Genomic DNA, 21,730 nt, shown 5'->3' on the forward strand with positions numbered 1-21,730 from the left:
TGTCAAAGAGCCTGAGGCCGCTGAACAATGGCAATACGAATGGCATGGTTCCGACCCTTCCACTGGCCCAAGCGATAGGCGCTGGAATTCCCCGTACGATCCTTCGGCAGCCCGAGCACATGCTATGCAGAAGAGATAGTCCACATTTTGCAGGTACGTACCTTACATTTAGGGCATTGTTTTCCATAGCACGACTACGGACATGGATAAGTTGATAAGGCTTAGGCGTAATGGACTTTTTAGTATATTTAAGTATTGGTCATACTCTTGCCCGGATGACCTAGTAGTATGATTCTTGCTTTAAGCTAGCTGAACAGTATTATCTGAGAGCGGTCCCGTGTTTGCGGTTCAGACCCTCAACTTCTTTTTCTTTCCTCTCGCTGCCATTACTTTTTTTTTTATTAAAATATAATATATATATATATATATACATAAAGGAAACACCCTTCCTTCTTTTGTTTCTGTATATCTTGTTCGACTTTCAAATTATTTCTTGTTTTTGTTTTATTCCTGAGATGAACACAGGAAGGCTGGGACTGGAAACCGCCACTGCCGTATACTGAGCGTGGGAAAAGCCCAACCCAAGATCTTCCGTCTCTGCCAAAGTTTCACGAGAGTTTGGGAATACAAAACCTAGAGTGAGCAATTCTAATTCTAACTCCCATCTCTATGCAGGACGGTCTGATAGCTGCAAACGGCCACGGGAAACAGTGGAAGCTTCCAACAGTTCCCCTCAATCGATGACATCTCTCTGATGCAGTCCGACAGCCAATTGGCAACAAGGAACAACCAAGATAATACTGAAACACCGGCGTTTCTGCACGCCACAGAATACAGCGATGATGTGCTTCATTGTTAAATCATAGTGAGCCAAGGGAAGGCGTTGAAGAACATCCCTGCTACTGGGATTGATGTCCCTGCTCGGTTGTCTACTTTTGGTGTCGAGCGCATAGAACCTCCAGCAATGAACGCCCGTCGAATGTATTCTATTGAGGTTCCCTGCTAGTACCAGGTAAATAACTTACTGGACTACCCGACCATCAGTTAACGGGACGAGTAAGGTTACTAAGAGATCATCTAGTGTATAACGCGGACAGTGCATTAGTTCGACAGTAAAACACCCTCCTTCAGCATCCTATTGGACCAGCCCATGATCTGATCGTGGAGGTACCTTACCTCCTTCCAAGGGCCCTAACCTTGCTAAGGAAATTGCTCAAGGCCTAAGGGGAAAAAAAAAAAAAAAAAAAGGTGTACGGTTATAAATCAGAGGAAGTTTCGTCCCTCCGTCCTCCAAGACCCAATCCACATCAGTGAAGTGGCGGACAGAATTCCGGTGCGGAGGGGCTGATCGACGTGGCCGTCAACCAAACAGCACATCCGTCAATAGCTTCCTATGAGGGATACTTCGTCTAGCCCCTCATTGTATCCAAATCCCTAAAAGGGACTGGGCCAAGGGGCATTGACGCCGCCACCACCGTCGAGGAGGGGAAAAGTTTACGTGGAGGGGTCCCCGTATCAGGTTTCGTCGTCTCCTCAGTCCTTTTTTTGATCCATCAAAAATGTCTTTATTTCGCTTCTCTCATTTGGTCCCCTTTCATTTGTTCAACACTTTATTTATTAGAATCATTTTAATCTACGGATTAAAGTTGACAGGGATGATGATATCTAAACGAATATCGAGAACCTGGAAAGATACGGTATGTATGGTCATGGAAGGAAAAAGTTCCTTATCAGCCCGTTTCTTAAATCTGGAGCGGGGTAAAAAGTCCCGGCTCTGTGGATGTCGCGCACGGCCTTTGCCTACTTTAAGTCCCTTAATTATTTATAGTCTGGGATAGAGTAGGTACACCGCAGGTACCTGCTCTAGTCGTTCGGTACTAGTAGGTACCCAGTCCTAGTAGGGAATCGGTACCTACTTGGTTGTACTCTGTAGGTATCCAAGTCACTGGCGAAGCATAGTGCTATTAGTTTTGTACCTGATTGACGCATTAACTATGCTAATAATCTCGGGTCTTACGTATGCACATCCCCCAGATGAGACACCCCAAGACAATGTCTTGACGTCGTCCAATTCAAGAAAGATTCTGAGTCAAATCAGGCCACGGTCTATACGAACCGGACCTGAGCAAAGAATGTTTCCAGTCCCATAAAGTTTCAGATACGGAGCCAGTGGCGCCTCAGCTCCCTCCATCTAGTTCCAGGCACCCGGAGACATCTCCCATATGACTGTTCGCTTGTACCTGTCTCCTAACTCCATACGCTTAACACAGGAAATCCAGTCACGCAATCTTAACAACAAATAAAAGAATCTACTATGATGTGGCAGCCGACCTGACTCATGATCATGCAAATCATCCTGCATAAACTCACCTGCACCCATCGACACATGTGGCAAAAAAGGCGGCGTAGCGCCCGAAACTAACCGCTGGACAATTCATCAAAAAAAAGGATTCGTTGGCATCCCCATCTGTATGGCTGGCTTTTTGCTGACGGATGCGTGGATGGATTGCGAATCGCTGAGGCTGACACATTGTACAGATATAGGCTGGGTTGTGTCCCCTTGCTGTTTCTTACACATCTTTATTACTTTTTATGATTACAATTCCGACGATCTTCGTTTTTATGCCGAACGATTGACATTGCGCCCGTTTTGATCAGCTGATCCCTAGTTATTATGTGTACCTGAATTTTCTGGTTGGCAGGTTGCGGAAAAATATCACATGTTAAATATGAATCAATTTGTCTGTGCTTATGCTCTGGTCTGTGCAACAACTTGAGGCGTCAGATGTACGCGTTGCTTCTGCGGTTTTGGCTTTTCCGTCTTGAACCTATCAGGATGAATCTTGGCTCGGGGTATAGATGTATGTATTTATGTATGTACATACGCTAGGAGGTAAGTATATATGTACAACCGTTATTATTCGAGTGTAATGTAGATTTTTATATCTCGGATATTAAGCTATTTTGCCAAGTAATTTTTTTTTTTTGATAAGACAGCCTTATCTGTCTAGGATACTGGCCACGGCACTGACCATCACCGCTGCTTCTCGTTCCCAGTTTCCTTTCGTTCCGGGCTCGATTCCCATCCGTCCTTTGTCGGTTGATGCTGGGAGTTGAGATCCCCGGAGAACACACTCTTTGATGTCCTTCTTAAGGCGGTCCCGGTTAGATCGGAGGGTCCTTGCCGAGACACCGCCACGGTTGATAATCTCCTGGACGCGCGAGGTGAGGGACGAAGCGAGGGAGCGCCAGAAGTGTGATGGGAGGGAAGATGCGTCGAGGGCGCTGAGCAGTGGTTGCAGGAGGTTATTTTTATTACCACCTTGTGACTGGGTCTCGGGGGTAGGTGCTGGGGGGAAAAGTGGATGTGATGGCGGTCGAAGGCCAGAGAGGATAGATTCCAGCGCAAAGAGATCCTGGCATTTGGCCGAGATCTCGGCGAGGGTTTTGTCGAGCGTGGGCAGCATGGACAGGGACCGGGATAGGGCGTTCAGGGACGACATGATGGCCGTATGGACGTAGCCTTGCAAAGTGGAGAGGAGGAGCTCGGGTTGGAAGTCCGATGCCGAAGATAGGTCTTTGGGGATTGGAGAGAGGAGGTACAGGATTGTGGTGGCGGAGCTGAGTCGTGCTCGTGCATCGCGAGCTTGTTTGTAGCCTGACTGGGCGGACATGGTGAATCGATTGATCGCCTGCTGCGCTCTCGACTTCACCATGTTTTCGGCCGGGATGAGCAGTTCGCTCCGTAGAGTCCGGATGGCCTTGACTTTTTCTAGCCCGTGGCCTTCCTCTCCTGGGCCCGTGGCCGTGAACATCCGACGGAGACTCACGATCGTAGACGCTGCGCGTTCCAGAGCGCGGTAATCATCTCTACCCGGAGATGGGGACGCCGTTCCATCACTGCGGCCAGTAACCTCAGCAAGCTGGCCCTCCAGCTGTCTGCCGAGAGTGAGACAGCGCGCAACTGCTCTTGCGAGCCGCACGGTAGCGAGCGACTTCTCTGTGGCTATCCTCACCTCATCTGCAGCTTCCCACTTCCGTAGAACCTCTTTCTCCAGCCGCTCGTACCCCTGAGTCACGGAGGAGACCTGTTCCTCTGCTTCCTTGAGGATGTGGCCTGCCGCAGCGGTTTGATCCCGCGTGTGCGTCAGCAAGGGGAGGGCTGACTTGGTGGTCAGCGTGTGAATATGCGTGTCGATCTCTTGTAGATCGAAGAGCACCCGTGACAGCGGGGTTGACAGATCTAGCGGTGTATCTGTCGCATTGTTGGTGGCTACGACCAATGAGTTGGCAAAGGAGGCGGGAGAGAAGTCCGGGTCCAAGAAGGCCTCATAGTCAATGTATGATGGTTCGCCTTCTGCCATGATTGGATCTGACTAGGTCCCAGTAGTTTGTATTCTCTCAGGTAATAACTGTCGTCAAGGTCGATTCAATATAGGACCAAATAGGAAGAGCACAGATTAGGTAGATAAAAGCTAATAGCAAATTTGGGGATCGTATTAGATAAGATTGGCTGGGTAAAACAACGTGTTTTCTCCGAAACACTTTCACACGACAGAAGCTCAGTACAGTAGGTTAGCCATGCGACAGATCCAGTAAATTGAGGCCTCTAAACCCGGTCATAGTCAACCAATTGCTTGCGGAGTGAGATCGAGTATGCGATGTTGCTGATCCGCTCGGAGGTCCATTCATGCCATGTGTCGAGACTATGCCTCTTTGGTCGCGGATTAGTCAGCCATCTGTATAGTTCTGTCTCAAGGGGATGTATATCTTTTACCGCGTACTTAGGGCAACATACATGTATGATTGTGTATATATATATAAGAGGTTTTATAATTTTTTGGTGTATGTTATGTGGAGATATGGAAAATTGGGTCTTCTGAAAGCAATTATCATTGTTGGGAATGGGAAATGCGGTACCCAGGATTTTATATATTTTTGACTACGAATACCGGTCTCAGCGTTCTTGCATTCTCGACCACACCTTCGGAGATGTAGTGGCAAAGGATATTGTGGCAATGCAGTGGCTTTATTCTTAAACATGTATACACCTGAGAAACCACACCCTAGCCAGGAAATAAACTAAACATGAAGCCTAGCCTAAGAAGGCAATGAAGGATTGCGCATGCCAACGACGCAACGCGACATGAAAGCGTAAAACAGACAAGTGATATCATAAGGAACCCCAAACCGCTCTAGGAAATAAATGTACACATTATGTATAAGAATATATAAAGGCTTTATAACTACACCGAATGAATGTCGTTCTCCCCACCTGTCACCGATCTGAGAGCTGCGCCGGTAACTCGTGAACTGGCGCATTAGGCCGACTCTCCAGCTCGTACCGATGTCCCTGCCCATCCACTTCAACGGGCTGGCTCGATATGTATTTGTAGTCATGAATTGGTGTATTCCCGTCTTGTATAGGCGCCGGCTGAGGCCGCGACCGGCGCCTCATGAAAAGCCAAATAAAAGCTGCAATCAGGGCTACACCGGCGACGCCGCCGATGACACCACCCGCGACTGCACCCTTACTTACACCTGATGACGAGGATGAGGAGGAGGATGTCTGAGTGGTTGCTGCGGAGGTAGTTGTACCTGATGTTGTTGTGGATGTTGAGGATATTTCAGAGGTTGCAGATGTTGGTGAAGGTAGTGCCACTGTTACGTAGATTTATTAGCATTGAGATACACCTTAGCGTCCACATAGAATAGACAGATATATAATATGGTGTGCATAAACAACGTACCAGTCCCTGAAGAGATAACCTTTAACATTGTGTCCTGATCACCAAATGAGTAACCTGTGCCGGCACAGCCATCATATTGTCCTGCCAGCGCGAATCCTATCGTGTCGTGTGGACAGCAAAAATACCCTCCGTTGTCATACAGATCCCATGTTGCATTCGCACACCTCGGTTCCTGCACCAACGACTCCGTGCAATTTTTTTCGGCTGGGCAACAATCGATATTGTAGGCGTGAGGGCAGAATGTACCTCCCGGGCAGCAGCCGCGAAACCCGCCAACGGTTTCACCGCAGTCATTCTCGGTTCGGAGGCAGGAACCGTTCTTACGGACAGCAAAACCGGTAGTCATCTTGGCCCTTTTTTTTTTTTTTTTTTGTTTACGAGGGAAAGGAAGAAAGGTATATCGGTGAGATAAGAGTAAACGAAGAAATTCGAGGAACGAAGAAAAAGGAAATGAGCGGCACTAGGGAAAAATGTCCTTGTGGCCCAACTGTCAATGGAGAACCCACATTATGTGATATGCAGCAAGGAATGACATCTATCATTGGAAGAGTGCTGTCGTGCCCATGGACTAAGGGATGGATATATTAAGATCTTCCAGGGTTTCTGAGGGTTCAGCGACCAGTCACCAATCTACGCTAGTACCCTGGTCCCTGAGAGGCCGGGGCTGTGAGCACTAAGTGATTCCCAGTGGATGTGTTATGGAAGTCTAACATCGTCTAAAGGAGACCTTTGTTTCAATTAGGCAGTGATAGTCGTGATTATTGGGTGGATGTACAAATGAATGGGGTTTTAGGGCAGGGCCCAGAGGCTAGTGATGGGGGCCGTTTCAGCCACAGGCAATTTCGATACAGTAATCTAAAGGACTTTCTTAAGAATAGGTTCGTAGCCTCAAGTAATTACCTTGGAGGGTGTTGCTTCATTGCTATATCATTTCCTCTCCCATCACAGAAGAACTCGCCCGTTGGTCTCCTCCACAATGAGGTCGAACTCAGGTTGGAATTCGGTATAAAAATGATGCTGTGATGGTCAGTCAGCACACGCTCATCCGAGATTGTCGCAACAGGAAAGCCATACCGGTGTCTGGACCGCATTGGCCGTGTACTGAGCCACTTCATCATTGATGATCTTCTTTGGTACGCCGTTGGCAGCAGCCGCTTCGGCCATCAGCTGGGAATGACACGCGTGATCCAAGCTGGAAAGGAGAAAGGCTGCTTCATCTACTGTGCGACCTACGGTTAACAAACTGCGTACATCGTCAGCCGGCGTGAACAACAAACACGGGGACTAGAAGCAGGGGATACCCATGGTTTTGCAAAATGCAAGCCATCTTGTCCTCCCCCAGAGCCTTGGCGATTTGCTGTCCCTCTTCCTGAGCCAACGCAATTCCACCATGGTCAATATAGACACCTAGTTTTCCATAAAAGTTACATGCGTCTACAGCCGTCAATCACTTTTGCCATATAAAAAGGATCCACACAACCTGCGGAAGGGCGTCATACCTTGAGTGATCATCTCGATCCCCTTCCCAAATGCGCTCCACGTCTTTCCATACACTCCATGCGTATGCGCAGCAGCAACAACATCCGGTCTGGCTTTATGGATCTCTGAATGGATCATGAATCCGGCCTCATTAATGGGTGCCTGATTGCCCCCTTCTGTCACATAGCCATCTTGGTCGACAAGGACGAGATCGGAGGCTTTCATGGCAGAGAAATGCTTAGCGTAAGGGTTCATCCAGAAATGGTCCTTCAAGACAGGATCTGCGGGAGACTGTTAGTATAGTACTTGTGTCTCTACTAGCACGGATAAATAAGTAGCACTCGCCTCTCATGGAGATGTGCCCAGAAATACCCTCGCCGTGTCCATGCTTTCCGAAGAAACGGAATGCGGCTGCCATGTGCTCTTTCATCCATTTACGTTTCTCGTAGAGGTCTGTGAATACTGGAATTCCTGGTAGTTTGAGCGTTCCATTACGGTCGCCGCGGGCAGTTGCTTGGAAAACGGCGTCCTCGACTGCAGGCTTCACATTCAAGTTACTGTAGTCTGCAGAGGCAACGACTACCTTCTGCTGGGCAGTGGTTTCGGTTGCTGTTGCTGTTGACATAATGGTTTAGATATATTTTCTATGTTGAAAACAAAATCGAAGTCGATAAAGTAACCATGGAATCTCTATTCGAGACAGTGCTGGGGATATTTATCTCCACCTTCACGTCTTATCAGTTGAGGTGGAATGTGGCGCCCCCACATCCAGATAAATGAACCTCGAATCGTTTGGTTTTGATTGACCGGAAACGCCAATTCAGAGCGGATGCTATAGGCGCATATCGCCGATCGTACGGACTTTTGCCCGACAAGACTAATGTTTGTAGAAGGCGCATTTTTGTTCTTCCCTGGGTCACAGTCGGGTCGATTTGATACTATCCAGTAGTAGTAAATACTATCTATATGATTGAGACGCCCATGTCGCTATGACATGACGCCATCCCAAATAGCCATAAATATCCAACAACAGGATATTAAGTACCAATGTGCCTGCACAAGTTCAAAAAGGTCACCAGAATGTAAGACCATGGAATCAACACTTCGGTAAGATGAGAGGATGACACTCGAACCAGAACGCCATCTATACAGGTGCCAACTAGCTAGGGTATACAGAAAATTGTAAACATATCAAAATCCGCATGTAAGTCGGCCATGAATCAACGTCAAAAAATATGAAGGAAAAAAAAGGGGAAAAAAGAAGAATACAATCGAAGAAAGAAAGACCCAACAAGAAAAAGAAGAAGAAGAAGCTATACCGCTTGCTCACCGACTCCCCTCATTTCGGCCATCTCATACTCGCCACCGTCACCCTGCAAGCTGCGTTCCCGACCTCTTCCTCGGGACGGACTGCCTCTATCACCCGGCGGCTGAGATGAACTTCCAGACGACTGTCCAGTACCGGTACCAGCTATACCGCCAAAGCTAATCGGTCTGAGTTCCCGCCATTGGCAGGCCCAGATACCACCAAAGGTCATTAGAGAAGCGCTGGCAAACTGAAGACCCCACCAAAGCAAGTTGGAGGGGATAGAGTGGGTGTAAAGGGACGTCGCGAGAAGATGGAGGAAATGGATAGTAAGAGCGAAGTCAGGAATGAGTTTGGACCGAACGACGAGGAGTAAAAGAAAGATTATCCTGTGAGAGTTTTGGTTAGCGGTGCAGCCCTTGTACGAAAGCAAGGAAGGTGGGTAGCTCACCCCGCAAGACTATTTAACATCCACACCAACCCCAGCATCCATCCAATCGTGGTATCCCCCCTCAGCGAGTCCCAACTCAGAACTAAGTCTATGGAGAACTGGGTGCCATAGACGAGAGTGGTAAATAAGATCAGGGCCGTCGCAGAGGCATAATAGGCAAGCTGTAAGATAACAATCTTCCGTACGATCTTCAGCGGCGGGAGGTCTGTCCGAGCCCCTGCAGGAGGCCGTCGGCGCGGGGGCATGAAATATGTCGTAACTTTTGCACACTAATGATAAACTCCAAGGGATTATTTCACGGTGAGAAGAACCGGTGAGATGGTGAGTTCTGGCCCGCGGAAGCACCGAGCATATACCCGAGGCCCTTCTTTTCTGGGGATTCTTCCCTCGCTAGGTATGGAGGGACTGCGAGTGGATAAGACTATCGCGTCGCAAATAGATTAAGACCGTAACGAGGAAGCGATGGTCTGTTGGGACATCGTCTGATGGGGAGAACTGAAAAAGAAGTTAAGTTGGTTCCAGGTTACTGTGGCGCCACGAGCAGAGCCGCCAAGCGTGGCAGAAAGGGAACGCAGATCATGCGCGAACGGGAAGCGCATCTCTTTAACTACGTATTAGTTAGTATATTTACTTCTTGCGACGGGCCCGTTTAGCTACTATCGTTACTACCACGGTTCATATTTCGCTCTTGATTCCAGTACCTTCCTCAAATCCCTGTCCCTTCCAACCGTCGCTCGCAAAAAGACCTCAATCACAATGGGTTGGTTACCCTGGTCCTCCGACTCGAAAAATACCGCTTCCGATGGAGGCCGCATAGCCCCCGATCGGTCCTCTCGACAAAAGTGCTGGGAGGGTCGCGACTTGTTTTTCTCCTGCCTAGATGACAATAATATCCTGGACGCGATCAAGGAGGATAAGGAAGCACGACGGAAATGTGGGAAGGAGATTGCGGAGTTTGAGTCGGCTTGTTCAAAGGCCTGGGTATGTTGCCGCATCTCAGTTTCGCCTGCTATAATGAGGGGTCGGTGGACGTGACTCGACTCTCTCTCTCTCTCTCTCTCTCTCTATAGCTACCTAGTCGTCTTCCCTTATTGCGATCTGTGGCTCACATTGACTACATACTTTACGATTGCTGACGATCAAACAAAACAGGTCAAATATTTCAAGGAAAAGCGGGTAATGGAATACAACCGAGACAAGACAATTGAGCGGATCAAGAAGGAAGATGCAGCCAAGGTCCAGGACTTGAAGGCACAGGGATGGAACCCTCGGTAAAATGGTCAGTCACTATGTTGGGAGGGACAGAACAGGAAGAGAACGGGAGGGATTGATTCCAAACCAAATGGCTGTGTATTACATACTACTACTACTACTACTACTACTACTACTACTTATCAAAAACTATGCCACTCCAATCTTAATAATGTCCCGGGCCTTTACATATGCTCCACTGCATATCGTCTATCGAGGGAACCTCTTCAGGTTTAGATCATCACATACTCAATGTTAGTATTATTCATCTTTGTCATTACTCCAGCTGACCGCTATGCGCCCTAGTGTATCACAAGTAACCGTCGGAGAAAACCATATAATCAACACCGCGACATAGATAAAAGACACCGTATTCCCATGATCTATTTGTCCAGGTGTCGAGAGATTATAAGAATAGAAACGAAAAAAGAAAACCATTGCACTCCTGTCGCAGTTACAGCGTAATAACCGAAGGAAAACATAAATCAAAATCGACAACCAGGCCATATGATCGTTTCCGATGGCTGAAACCCCATGCCTTAGAAATACCTCAACCGATCGATCAAATTAACGCCATGCCCCATGATGTTCTGTAAAAGATGATAGAGCTCCGGAGAAAATATGTCAATGAAGAAAGATAGAAAATAAAGAAGACGAGTCATAAATCATTGCTTCCATTTGCCCAATTGATTCATGATGTTCTGTACATGAGGACCAACGGTTGCCTGATTTTGCGCCTGCTGCCCTCCCAAGCCCTTGGCTAGCAGTGAAATTAAGTTGGGATCAGACACTACTGGAGCATTAGGTGCTTGGATTGGGAACGGTTGCGGAGGGAGAGGTTGTTGTGGGTTGGCGGGAACAGGCTGTCGTGTGGCTGCACTCAGAAGGCTGGCGAGATCAGCACCTGCATTGGGTGTTGATGCTGTGGTAGAAAATGGTTGTTGCGCAGTTGGGACGGCTGATTGCCGCTGCTGGAGCGCACCCAAAAGAGACTGGAGAGTAGGTCCGTCGAGGGATGTGATTAGGTTGGCGATGTTGGGGGGATTAGAAAGAGCTGGCAATGGGGCCTGCGGCATAGGCGGCGGCGCCAGGGGAGGAACCCCAAAGGCTGGGTTGGGAGGAAATGGAGTAGGAGGCGCGCCACGCTGCACTGACTGCGCGTGGAAGACGATCTCAGCGGCAATATTCGGCTCAACATCGGGATACTCTGGCGAGTTATTAGCGGGCTAGGCCTGCGTAAACAGACTAGTTGGGTAGCAAGCGAAACACTTACCATTAAATCGAACGTTGTCTGCACCCCCGCTTCGATCGAATACCTGCAGAGGAATCTTCCTGGAGAACTGGTTTGGACGGGCGAGCCTCACCACTGCCAGCACACCTTCGCTGATCTGCCGCTGAACGGCTGCATTCAGCGGGATTCGGGGACCCAACACCAAAACGTCGACTCGAAGACCTCTATTGCGGAATGCATTTTCCACATGGAAGATAAAGTTTCTAACAATCTGATTAGCAAGAGTCATATGGCAAACTGTTATAACGCAAAACTAACCGGTCGACCTCCTCCAAGACGAGAATTTGCACCTCTGGGACATCTCTTGGGGCCCGTCTGGGCACTGGCAACTCTACATCACCTTCATATCCGCGGGCCCGTGGACTGGGGGTGCGGTATCTTCGGTCCCTTGCATAGGGGGACCGGGACCGGCGTCGTTCCCGTCGATCGTACCGCTCTGGGGTTCTATCCCGGGACCGGTATCCGTCCCTTCCGCGGAAGCCACGCGGGGACGGGGATCGGGGCGGAGGCCGATAGTCATCGCGCCTACGGTGAGTAGGCTCATCTCTGAAATCGCTAAATGGAACTCTCGGAGATTCGTATGGTCGATCGTAGCGATCCGTAGGAGCTCTAGGGTTGCGACTGCTCGGCGGGCCCCCTCTGCTGTATTCGGGAGACCTCGAACGCCTCGCCGGTGGAGCACGGGAAGGTTCCGCAGGAGCTGGACCAGGTCTCGTATTTCTCTGTGGCTTGGATATTTCAAGGTCTACAATGTTCCATTAGTCTGACCGAGCAATTTTATAAATCTAGAAGGCTGACACTTACGAACTTTGCGGCCTCTCACCACAGCTCCTTGCTCTACATCGAGCGCTTGCTTGCAGGCTGGGGCCTCCAGAAATTGTATGAAGCCGTATGCCTGCTTGATAGATATCTGCGCTAGTTTCCCGTACTTGTGAAAGATATGATACAGATCTCGCTTGGTCACTCGTTCGGTTGGAAGGTTGCCTGTTATTGTTGGGAACCCCAAACGTTAGATAATCCACCGCCAGGGTACAAAATGAGGTCTGCAATACTAACCGACAAACAACCTGGATCCCGCTGGGAAACGATCCCAGAGCCCTTCTGTGACATATACCCTCTCGTCATGCAGAAACTCGTCATATTTCTTTTGTACGTCTGGTCCCCAAGGGGCATCATCATCGGCGCTTTTAGATTGCCGAACCTGTTGTTTATCCACGCGCCCAGCTTTATTGGACACGGGGGAGGAAGGTGCCTGCGCCTCCGCCGGCGGGGACTGCTGGAAACTAGCCACGGGGGGAGGGGGCAGGCTACTGACGCCTGAGGTGGTCCCTGGAGCACCGGCAGCTGTCAAGGAAGGGAGTGCGGGGTTAGACTGGTAATTACTTTGCTGGGCAGTGTAGGAGGGTTGGGCGTTAGACGCATGAGGGGGGAGTTGATGATACGAGCGGATATCATCGCTGGGGTTATAATTGGGATGGATGGAAGGCTTCTCCTGGGGTGGGGGACGAGGAGGCAAGCCCAGGGAAGATTGGATAGCTTCATCAGTTGCTTGAGGGTCCGCAGAGGCATCTCCGAAAGGAACCGCCTCAGATACTGCAGGGGCAGAAGGAGCGGCAGTGGAGGAAGGGGGGAGATTATCGAGGAGGTTCTGGAAATCCACACCATCCTCACCAGTGTTATGTGACTTGTTGCGGGTGTCTAAGCGATCCTGTAGAGCCGACGAAGCTGCCCAGGAGGAGGCTGCATGGTCTATTTCGCTCGCAATGGGAATGCTTTGAGAAGCATGGGGGGCAGAGGGAGGGAGATCGGGGAAAGGGTGATGAGTTATATGGGTGGCGGAATCTGATGGAGGAACAGTGGTTAGAGATGAGTTTGGTTCGGAACCCTGCGCAGCAGAGGTGGTCGCAGTGGCCATGGAAGAAGCATATGCAGATTGGTCTGATGGCAGTGACGCATGGGAAGACGCAACCGCGTTCTTGTTCATCGAACCATCGTCCGCCTGAAATGCACCAGAGTGGTGGTAGCTACCTTGTGTTTGGGTTTGGAAGTGTCCCGAAGCCTGCACAGAGCCATAGTTTCCTTGCACACCCCCAGACCCAGCATAATGGGCATATTGGGACGGCAAATTAGCATGCAGCTGGGCGCGGTGTTCAAAAGCAGACTCGGACTTTTCATAAGTCGAAGTATCGTTGAAGACGGGGTCCATTTGATTCTGAAGCACCGGAATATTGGCTGGTTCCGCGATGTGTAGCGGACGAGGGCTCTCGGGAGTCAGGGTCTTGCCTCGAAAGTGAAGAGCTTCATCTGGGGAACTGGGCGTCATGTAGACCAAGGATGAAGAATTGATTCATCTACAAAATCATGCGAAAAAACGGTCCCAAGAGCCACAGGGGATTAGGGATTTTCCAAAATCGACCAAGCTAAGGTGGGGCTAATCTTGGGAAAAAAAGAGCCGGGCCGTTTGGGAGCTCCGGTGGGCGGTAAAGGGAGGATAGAGATGAAAAATCAATGAGAGGAAGGAGAAGCACCACGGGGAGGGAGGAAGAGGAACTGGCTGTTTGATCTGTTTGACGAATAGTAAAACCAAGCAGACGGACACTCCCAATAAGCACGAGACAAACAGAAGGCAGGGAGGAGAAACCGAGCGAGGCCGATAAGGAATAATAATGATAAAATAACAAGGATAAGGCCCGGGTAGGTATATAAAACAAGGCAGGGAGGGAAAAACAAAAGCTCGGACGTATGTAATGGAAAGATCTAGTAAGTATTGAAATGACAGTCCGAGGGGTAAGCCCAGCACTATGTAGTATGATGAGCAGACAAGAGAAGGATTCTTCCGTCAATCCTTGATAATTAGTCAACAATTGTACTATTAGACGACGCCAGAGTTAGTAGATGGGGAAGTTGGTGGTAGTGTAGTAGTAGTTAGTAGTACAGTAGGGAGGGGAGGGGATCGGAGGGGGGCGTGGTGGGAACGAGGGCAAGTGACTTGAAAAAAAAACAGAGCTAATGTACTCTGGGAGGGGTGACCAGGGTAACTGGTGAAGATCCCTCTTTTAGTTGAAATCACACACACAAAAAAAATATATTAATTAGTTCAAAATGGGGTCGAGGTGTGGGAGGGTTAAAGGAAAAAAAAAAAAAATCCGCATGGCGATGGAAGATTTCCTATGTTGTAAAGTTACGGTTTGCGCACGTCAGCTTTACAATGCTGCACAAACTTTACGAGCCTTTCCCCATCGGGTAGGGCGTTAGCGCGCAAGGTCTCCTCATGCCGACGGTATGACTGGATAGTTCGATTGCCAGCCAGTCTTAGTGGCGGGTCAAGTCATGCTCTCGATGATTTCCCCTGGAACTGCTCGAAAGTTCCTTCATCATTCGTCAAGGGAGTTATTCTTAGAGTCAGGTCCAGACCCTGGTAAGACCGGAGTATCTCCGTCTATACTATAGCTGAATTGAGCAACCGACTCTGGTCAGCACTTGTTATTCTCCATTTCTCCGAATTCTTATGTACCTGAAAGGTACCCAAGTTGTACAGAAGAGTGGATTACCTAAGGATCTTGATCTCCTAACCAAGCTACCACTTGGTGAACACCATCTGAAGGGGTTCTGTACCGATGGAAAGCCCGCGGAAGTGTACGGTACCCAGCTTCGAGGGATACCCACTGCCTCACTTGACCTTCCCGATCGGCTATAGCGCCAAGTATCGGGTTCTTCAGTCCCAGTTAGAACTAAGCACAGCATCTTTCCCGGCAACTAACCTTGAAGCTAACTCGGATTTCTAGAAGATCCCTATGCTTGTTACCGATTAGTATCTCATTCTTAATTCAATGTCCGAGTTGCAGGGATACCTACACTGGCTGCTCCGTACTACTATTACATCAACTACCCAGGAGAACATTACAAAAGAAATAAAGATAATCTACCGAAGCATATCAGAAAAGAATGGTCACGCTGCAGTTACGTCCTCGGAGAGTTCATTGGTTCCCCCCTCTTCGTTCCCTATCCGCTCTCACCGCAAGAACGTTCGCTTCTAAACAAGCGGCCGCCACAGAACGCCTCCAAGGCTCAAATGAGGATCTAGCCGCAGCTCGAAAATGGCTCACGGGACTCACTTCGAAAACTATACCACGCCATATTTGTGAAATTTCATTTAGTCGCTCCGGTGGTCCTGGGGGTCAGAACGTGAACAAGTCGGTCGACCTCGCGTAAATAACCTCCGATTGTGTCGAACAATCACTAACTGGACCTTGCGGATCTGAATAGGGTGAACTCAAAAGCTACTCTAAAAGTGCCTCTTCATTCTCTCTTACCGCTTGTGCCTCGAATCTTACACCGTTCGCTACGATCATCACGATACTTCGCCGAGAGATCGCAGAGTCTAGTCATACAGTCGGAAGAGTCGCGGAAACAAGCCGCCAATGTGGAGTCGTGTTACGAGAAATTGCATCAGTTACTTAAAACTACTGCAACAGATGCCATTCCTGGGGAGACGTCTCAGGAACAAAGAGATCGGGTACACAAATTGTACGTTTATGAATCACTATATTGGCTTTGTTTCCTTTCTACAAACACCCCGAGAGGCTTCAGGCTCACGTTGTACAGGAGGAAGGCTGAAAACGAAGCCAGAATTAAGTCTAAGAAACTGCATAGCAGCAAAAAGAGCAATCGACGGGGTAGTAAATTTGATGAATGATTGGCGAAGAGCTAACTTTTATCTGAACCACCCATGTGCGATGATGAACTCCAATATGCGCCTTTGCATGACAGCGGAGAAGTAAGCAGGTACGAAAAATTAGAACAAACGAGGAGCCGCCAGCTCTTGAGGCTATAGCACACGCTCCGCATTGCGGACCGTGGCAGTAATGGCCTTTTGCAGAGACGGATCCAGGCCTTCTGCGTTCTCCAATGGCTGCAGCCAGTTAATAACCTCCTTTGCGACATTGGGGTTCTCGCGGTGCTCCTTCAACCGGGCAAAGGACGTAATCAAAGCCCGTGGGAAATCGGGTGACGTGGGCTGCACTCCGGCGGTAGGAAGTTTGATGTAGCAGATTTGCGTATGATGACTGGTAGGACTGGACTGCTGCAGCGCATTGACAACATGCTCCAAGATTTTGCGTAAACATGGCAAGTCAGGAAACTCCACGACCATGTCGAAGAACTCCCGACCGAATTTGGCATCTTGTTCAAAGTTTTTCATTGCTGTATCAAAAATGGCCAAAGGGATAGCACCGCTCATTGCAGGTGTTGAGCGAAGATTCTCTAACGCCACTTGGTCCACTCCATTACTATCTCCAGCGCTCGGATTGATATCTTCACCGGTGATCTGTGGTAGCGCAATCATGTCGGCGTTAGGATCTTCAAAGGAAGCGTCTGACATCGGTTTCGGGGCTTCAATCTCTCTGTCAAGACCCAGGATGCGCTGCCGAGCAACGAGCTTGGCTGTATAGATCAATTCTAGCTTCGCGTAGTGAATCCATAGCTTCCTAGAGCTCTTGCAGAACCGTAGCCCACGCTGCATGTGGCTTCGAGACTGCGTCATATCTGCATGGTCATCCAAAGCATATTGCGCTGCATATATCCACAGATCCACATTTGTTGGGTGTAGTCGTAGGACATCGTCGAAGATAGTGGAAAGTTTCTTGAAAGCTTTCTGCGCCCTAGCATATTCAATGTATTGAATCCATAAACCAATATCGCCGTGGAATTTGCGAGTTGCGCGATCCAGGATGAAAAAAATCCGCCGCTGGCCAGAATATCCCGCACCGCGAATACCGAGTCGCTTCACCCTTTTGCGTCGGAGGGCGTCGAGGTTCATCTCGTATTCTGCATATCGTACAAAGTCGGAAGGTTGAGCACCGCGAGCATTGAGCTTGTGCTCAAAGTCCGACCGTTTCTTGATGATCGCTGTGATCTCATCCTACAACAATGAAAACGTAGTTTAAGACCTCTGCATACTTTAAAGTGTTGTGCATTTTGAGGAAATACCTTGCTAAAAATTTTCTTTCTCTCATACTCTTTCAGTTCAGGTACTGACTTTTCTAGAAAGAAGCGTGCCTTATCAGTAGCGGCAGACATGGTTGCGATTGTCGTTGCTGCAGGATACCTCTGAGATCAAACAGCCATCAATGGGGTGATAAAAAAAGTTGTCGGCATCCCGCAATCAAAAGCTCCGACCACGTCGGGTGCCTGTCCGCTTTCCTACTTCGGACTAGCGCTTATTTACACCCGCCAGTTACCGAGCCTTAGTTCCATTGTCAATCCATCTCATGTTCATCTGGCTCAGGGGCTCCTGACCATTGCTGTCTGGATTTCCGTTTGTTAGTTTGTTCTTTCTTTTCATATTCTTATTACGTTCTTGACACTCGTTTGTCTCCTTAATTGTTATTCATTCACTTCACTTCCTCCTTGTTTCGTCGAGTGGCCGGAGACTGGTCCGCCTGTTCTCTTCGCTGCCATGGCACCCAAGTTCAAAGATGGGGATGCCGTTGTAGCGGTTAGTCTTGGCTATATCAAGAATTGAGGTACTTTGGAGAGTCACTGAACAATTGTTAGGTTAATGGGAAATGGGTGTCTTGGGCGCACACAGTCGCTGCTTATGCGGCCTTCTTGAGTGCTTTGGTAGTAGGAATGTCTCTGCATTTCAGGAAAATCGTGCAAAATGAACATTACGGCTATCCTGACGAATGGTTTCCGTCGGTATCAGCAACGATCGGTGATCGCTATCCGGAACGGTCCTTCTTCCAAGTGTTTATCGCCATCACCTCGGGTCCTCGGTTTGCTCTAGTGTTCCTTTGGTACATTCTGACCTCGCGCCCCAACTCAGCTCTTCCTAAGTTCATCGCCGGCGTTGGACTGTTTCGGACGTTTACATGCGGTGGTTGGACGTACGTTACATCTACGGACGACCATGATTGGCATGATATTTTCATGATCTCTTACCTTGTTGCGACGTTGCCCTGGACTCTTGGCTGCCTTGCGCTTAGCCCAAACAACCGCCGCGCTGTGAAGTACAGGAAGATTTTGGCGAGCTGTTTCTTCGGAACTCTTGTTCCATTAATTTACTATTTCATTCAGCACAAGGTGCATAAGGTCGCGGGAGGTGTGTATCTCGTTGTATAGCTTCTTTCGTCCCTGCTTCTAACTCTCTTACTTTTAGCTTACACCAAGTACGCCTTTTTTGAATGGTCCCTTATACTGTTTGATGTGGGTTTCGACGCTGTCACTGCACTCGACTTCGACGCATTTGAGATCGTGGTCAGGGATGTCAAAGGAATTAGCAGAGGGTATGTACAGTGGCTTCCGAAGTAAATCAAGAAGAAAAATGTACGGTTGCCAAGATATGGATGTTGGTATTTGAGAACAGTGTTCTAAGGTTTTAATCTCCAGGCAGTTGAAGACCACAGCAGACTCCGTCCTTGAAAAAGAGTGTGTATAATCTACTCTCCAAGACTATCAGAAATTTTGGCAATTAACTCGTAGCTAGGAAAGGAAAGCCTGTTGGAAATACGTTCGGCGAAGGTTTCTTCTGGACAGAGATCATTGATGCCGCTGCAGATGCCTACAATATGGTAAATATTAGACTGGCCTCACAAGTGGACCTGATGACTGACCAAGTGTAGTTTGTGTTCTGGTCCTTGTGGACTGCCCTTGGTGTACTCGTCTGGTGTAAGTGTCAGTGGAAATATTCTCTCACAATCTTCTGACAGAGTTAGACTTCCCTCTTTGGCATATGGGTATCTCTGGTTACGAGTTAGCCATCCTAAGTTACGTATCTCCGGTCCTCCTGGTCATTCCCTCCTTGAAGTCTGCCGCCACGAGAAATCCTCGACTTTTCCATTTTCTCTCACTTTCCGGGCTACTGGCGTATAAGGTGCAAGACCCTGCCAATCGACTGTTTATGACCACTTTCGCGGTTGCTTGCAGCTGTATCGCATGGTCTGCGACACTGTATGCCGAAAGGGCAAACAGTTCTAGATTGGAATCCCGTATCTTTGCATGGGGCATTGGCTTGATTATGTCAAGCATTGCTAAGTTTGCATGCAAAACAAACAACCCCATCTGGCCTATCATGCATGCAGAGAATGGAGGATGGAATAAGTTGGGACTTTTCCTTGGTGTCCTGGCCGTCCTCAGGTCGCACAGAAGGCCTCCGACTAATGGAGGGGATTACTTCCCCTCGAGCGGCAGGAAAGGCTCTTCATTATTTGCCGCTTTTGGTATCGGCGGTCTGCTTTTCGCAATGCATTCCCTCCTCTCCGACTCCAGCACGATGATCGCTTGGGTCTGGGAGGGATATCCCGTGCGCGGCCCTATTGCAGTACCTCATGGTGCACTCACTATTCTTGCAATGGGTGCTGGACTTATTTACGGTCTGTATTATCCCGGCGTTGCTGGAAGCTGGACTGCATATGGGATTGCGTCTATTGGTGCGGCACTGCTTACTTGCTCCAGTCACTGGACTGGATTCTACGGTGGCCTTATCCTTGCATTCTACCTTCTCGCGGTCACTCCAGTCTTGGTCTCGTCGGCTGTTCGCCATTCATTGGCTAAAACATTTGGTATCGGTTTCCTTCTGTACACATTCTTGATTCTTTTCCATGTGTGGGTTGTTGCGTATGCCTTTGTTCCTGGTGGGCCTCTCGTCAGAGAGCACACCGATTGGATCATGATTACCACTATGTTATCGATTGGAGCTGGTGTCTTCTCTGCTGCTGTCACCAACTCATCCGGTACTAAGAGCAAGATCGTCAGTCCGAATGGCAAACGACAGCGGTCGTATTTCATCTATATTCTAGCGACGCTGCAGCTTATTTCCATGGCTATTGCGTATCTTCGCTTCCCTACAAACGACTATGTGCCATATCACAAAGAGGATAAGGTCGCGACTGTCGGCATTTGGACAGTTCACTTTGGTCTCGACAATGACATGTGGTCATCGGAACGGCGTATGCGCAATGTCATCCAGGAACTTGAGCTTGATGTCATTGGCCTTCTTGAATCCGATAACCAGCGCATCATTATGGGCAATCGCGATATGACCCAGGTCCTGGCGGAAGATCTTGGCATGTACGCAGACTTCGGTCCTGGTCCTAACAAGCACACTTGGGGCTCAGCTTTACTTTCCAAATTCCCAATTGTCAATTCCACTCACCACCTCCTTCCTTCTCCTGTTGGTGAGCTTGCCCCGGCCATTCATGCCACTCTTGATATGTATGGAGAGCTGGTTGATGTTGTGGTGTTCCATTCGGGACAAGAAGAAGACCCGGAAGACCGCCGCCTCCAGACCGAATACTTATCGAAGTTAATGGGTTCATCCCCTCGCCCCCTGATTTTGCTGAGCTACTTGGTCACAAAGCCACTGGAAGGTAATTACAATACCTATGTCAGTGAACTCAGCGGCATGAAAGATATCGACCCTACCGATTGGGACCGATGGTGTGAGTACATCCTCTACAAGAACATCAAGAGGACTGGCTACGCTCGAGTTAGTCGGGATTCTATCACAGACACGGAGATTCAGGTAAGTCTTGCCGTGCATGTCATGTTTATGCCTATAGCCCTTTGCGGAGGGGGAAACGTCTCATCATTGCTGACCAACTGCTGTGATAGGTCGGCAAATTCGTCATTGGGGAATCCGAGCCTGAGAATGAGATGCGACTGCCCGAGGAAATGGTACCAGAAGGGCGTCGATTCCCCGGGTTGTTCCGCGGACAGGGAGTCCGCGGTCATCGTTATCATGTCTTTGATGAGCCCAGGTATTGGCAATAGATGCCACGTGAAGCGGTCAGCCAACTCTGGCTCTTTCTCTGGGCGGCTCAGGTTTTTGGATCCCTGGGTTATTTGTATATTCTACGACGCGAGGACTCCAATCCTTTGATGGCTGGTTATTCGCGATATTTGTCACGACTATGTACTGTGAATCTCAATCAAGCTCTTTCTTATAATATTTTATCTTTGAATGTGGAATAGATGTGGTATGTTCATACTTTGAAAAAAACAGGCAATTGTTGTACGGAGCACATAGGGCTTGGAAGTGGATCCTAAACGCATTGACTACAGAACTTGTTAATGTGGCTATTGACGTCTACCAAGATGAACTCATCCTGTATTCTTCCATCACGGATCACGGCATATGCAAACGCTTGTAAAGGTCAAATCTACGCCCGAACTGGGATGTGGAATGTGGAGATCATACCGTC

The 21,730-nt window shown here is 48.8% G+C and overlaps 9 protein-coding genes across 9 annotated transcripts; 3 read left to right on the forward strand and 6 right to left on the reverse strand.

Moving 5' to 3' along the window:
• Nucleotides 1-2,915: 2,915 nt before the first annotated feature.
• On the reverse strand, nucleotides 2,916-4,630 carry BDV27DRAFT_5605 (Golgi transport complex subunit COG5). Its single transcript, XM_032076936.1, has one exon. The coding sequence runs from the start codon at nucleotides 4,362-4,364 to the stop codon at nucleotides 3,000-3,002; it is 1,365 nt and encodes a 454-aa protein (XP_031932554.1). The 5' UTR covers nucleotides 4,365-4,630; the 3' UTR covers nucleotides 2,916-2,999.
• Nucleotides 4,631-5,060: 430 nt separating this feature from the next.
• Nucleotides 5,061-6,120, reverse strand: BDV27DRAFT_120693 (uncharacterized protein). The gene is made up of 2 exons (XM_032065176.1): nucleotides 5,751-6,120; nucleotides 5,061-5,661 (listed from the first exon to the last, which is right to left on the reverse strand). Exons 1-2 carry the CDS (start codon nucleotides 6,094-6,096, stop codon nucleotides 5,279-5,281), a joined length of 729 nt encoding a protein of 242 aa, XP_031932555.1. The 5' UTR covers nucleotides 6,097-6,120; the 3' UTR covers nucleotides 5,061-5,278.
• Nucleotides 6,121-6,477: 357 nt separating this feature from the next.
• Nucleotides 6,478-7,953, reverse strand: BDV27DRAFT_120695 (class II aldolase/adducin domain protein). The gene is made up of 5 exons (XM_032065177.1): nucleotides 7,575-7,953; nucleotides 7,250-7,510; nucleotides 7,052-7,184; nucleotides 6,825-6,993; nucleotides 6,478-6,767 (listed from the first exon to the last, which is right to left on the reverse strand). Exons 1-5 carry the CDS (start codon nucleotides 7,852-7,854, stop codon nucleotides 6,693-6,695), a joined length of 918 nt encoding a protein of 305 aa, XP_031932556.1. The 5' UTR covers nucleotides 7,855-7,953; the 3' UTR covers nucleotides 6,478-6,692.
• A 176-nt stretch (nucleotides 7,954-8,129) lies between these two features.
• BDV27DRAFT_120696 (protein SYS1) lies at nucleotides 8,130-9,482 on the reverse strand. The gene is made up of 2 exons (XM_032065178.1): nucleotides 8,987-9,482; nucleotides 8,130-8,924 (listed from the first exon to the last, which is right to left on the reverse strand). Exons 1-2 carry the CDS (start codon nucleotides 9,229-9,231, stop codon nucleotides 8,543-8,545), a joined length of 627 nt encoding a protein of 208 aa, XP_031932557.1. The 5' UTR covers nucleotides 9,232-9,482; the 3' UTR covers nucleotides 8,130-8,542.
• A 103-nt stretch (nucleotides 9,483-9,585) lies between these two features.
• On the forward strand, nucleotides 9,586-10,378 carry BDV27DRAFT_120697 (cytochrome c oxidase subunit 6B family protein). The gene is made up of 2 exons (XM_032065179.1): nucleotides 9,586-9,967; nucleotides 10,139-10,378. Exons 1-2 carry the CDS (start codon nucleotides 9,743-9,745, stop codon nucleotides 10,259-10,261), a joined length of 348 nt encoding a protein of 115 aa, XP_031932558.1. The 5' UTR covers nucleotides 9,586-9,742; the 3' UTR covers nucleotides 10,262-10,378.
• A 91-nt stretch (nucleotides 10,379-10,469) lies between these two features.
• Nucleotides 10,470-13,851, reverse strand: BDV27DRAFT_165343 (putative RNA-binding protein (Nab3); the record flags this gene model as incomplete). The annotated part of the gene is made up of 6 exons (XM_032073900.1): nucleotides 10,470-11,444; nucleotides 11,511-11,731; nucleotides 11,787-12,273; nucleotides 12,333-12,512; nucleotides 12,585-13,370; nucleotides 13,557-13,851. The coding sequence occupies 6 exons, from the start codon at nucleotides 13,849-13,851 to the stop codon at nucleotides 10,903-10,905; spliced, it is 2,511 nt and encodes an 836-aa protein (XP_031932559.1). The 3' UTR covers nucleotides 10,470-10,902.
• Nucleotides 13,852-15,373: 1,522 nt separating this feature from the next.
• Nucleotides 15,374-16,290, forward strand: BDV27DRAFT_5643 (peptidyl-tRNA hydrolase domain protein). The gene is made up of 3 exons (XM_032076951.1): nucleotides 15,374-15,721; nucleotides 15,795-16,055; nucleotides 16,134-16,290. The coding sequence occupies exons 1-3, from the start codon at nucleotides 15,474-15,476 to the stop codon at nucleotides 16,222-16,224; spliced, it is 600 nt and encodes a 199-aa protein (XP_031932560.1). The 5' UTR covers nucleotides 15,374-15,473; the 3' UTR covers nucleotides 16,225-16,290.
• Nucleotides 16,291-16,356: 66 nt separating this feature from the next.
• Nucleotides 16,357-17,606, reverse strand: BDV27DRAFT_152977 (snoRNA-binding rRNA-processing protein UTP6; the record flags this gene model as incomplete). The annotated part of the gene is made up of 2 exons (XM_032071686.1): nucleotides 16,357-17,448; nucleotides 17,517-17,606. The coding sequence occupies 2 exons, from the start codon at nucleotides 17,604-17,606 to the stop codon at nucleotides 16,357-16,359; spliced, it is 1,182 nt and encodes a 393-aa protein (XP_031932561.1).
• Nucleotides 17,607-17,795: 189 nt separating this feature from the next.
• BDV27DRAFT_120705 (putative integral plasma membrane protein) lies at nucleotides 17,796-21,591 on the forward strand. The gene is made up of 8 exons (XM_032065180.1): nucleotides 17,796-18,024; nucleotides 18,084-18,630; nucleotides 18,688-18,814; nucleotides 18,918-18,956; nucleotides 19,015-19,099; nucleotides 19,151-19,196; nucleotides 19,244-21,051; nucleotides 21,141-21,591. The coding sequence occupies exons 1-8, from the start codon at nucleotides 17,986-17,988 to the stop codon at nucleotides 21,297-21,299; spliced, it is 2,850 nt and encodes a 949-aa protein (XP_031932562.1). The 5' UTR covers nucleotides 17,796-17,985; the 3' UTR covers nucleotides 21,300-21,591.
• The last annotated feature ends 139 nt before the right edge of the window (nucleotides 21,592-21,730 follow it).

This window comes from Aspergillus caelatus, assembly GCF_009193585.1.
Source record: "Aspergillus caelatus strain CBS 763.97 unplaced genomic scaffold BDV27scaffold_11, whole genome shotgun sequence".
Classification (NCBI taxonomy): domain Eukaryota; kingdom Fungi; phylum Ascomycota; class Eurotiomycetes; order Eurotiales; family Aspergillaceae; genus Aspergillus; species Aspergillus caelatus.

Coding starts and splice junctions, on each gene's coding strand:
- BDV27DRAFT_5605 (XM_032076936.1), bottom strand. CDS start 4,364: ATGGCAGAAGGCGAACCATCATACATTGACTATGAGGCCTTCTTGGAC.
- BDV27DRAFT_120693 (XM_032065176.1), bottom strand. CDS start 6,096: ATGACTACCGGTTTTGCTGTCCGTAAGAACGGTTCCTGCCTCCGAACC. Junction 5,662..5,750: donor GGTTATCTCTTCAGGGACTG/GTACGTTGTTTA, acceptor TCTACGTAACAG/TGGCACTACCTTCACCAACA.
- BDV27DRAFT_120695 (XM_032065177.1), bottom strand. CDS start 7,854: ATGTCAACAGCAACAGCAACCGAAACCACTGCCCAGCAGAAGGTAGTC. Junction 7,185..7,249: donor GATCGAGATGATCACTCAAG/GTATGACGCCCT, acceptor TGACGGCTGTAG/ACGCATGTAACTTTTATGGA. Junction 6,994..7,051: donor TGCATTTTGCAAAACCATGG/GTATCCCCTGCT, acceptor CGATGTACGCAG/TTTGTTAACCGTAGGTCGCA.
- BDV27DRAFT_120696 (XM_032065178.1), bottom strand. CDS start 9,231: ATGCCCCCGCGCCGACGGCCTCCTGCAGGGGCTCGGACAGACCTCCCG. Junction 8,925..8,986: donor ATGTTAAATAGTCTTGCGGG/GTGAGCTACCCA, acceptor AAACTCTCACAG/GATAATCTTTCTTTTACTCC.
- BDV27DRAFT_120697 (XM_032065179.1), top strand. CDS start 9,743: ATGGGTTGGTTACCCTGGTCCTCCGACTCGAAAAATACCGCTTCCGAT. Junction 9,968..10,138: donor CGGCTTGTTCAAAGGCCTGG/GTATGTTGCCGC, acceptor CAAACAAAACAG/GTCAAATATTTCAAGGAAAA.
- BDV27DRAFT_5643 (XM_032076951.1), top strand. CDS start 15,474: ATGGTCACGCTGCAGTTACGTCCTCGGAGAGTTCATTGGTTCCCCCCT. Junction 15,722..15,794: donor GGGGGTCAGAACGTGAACAA/GTCGGTCGACCT, acceptor GGATCTGAATAG/GGTGAACTCAAAAGCTACTC. Junction 16,056..16,133: donor AGAGATCGGGTACACAAATT/GTACGTTTATGA, acceptor CACGTTGTACAG/GAGGAAGGCTGAAAACGAAG.
- BDV27DRAFT_120705 (XM_032065180.1), top strand. CDS start 17,986: ATGGCACCCAAGTTCAAAGATGGGGATGCCGTTGTAGCG. Junction 18,815..18,917: donor GTCAAAGGAATTAGCAGAGG/GTATGTACAGTG, acceptor TTTAATCTCCAG/GCAGTTGAAGACCACAGCAG. Junction 18,957..19,014: donor GACTCCGTCCTTGAAAAAGA/GTGTGTATAATC, acceptor ACTCGTAGCTAG/GAAAGGAAAGCCTGTTGGAA.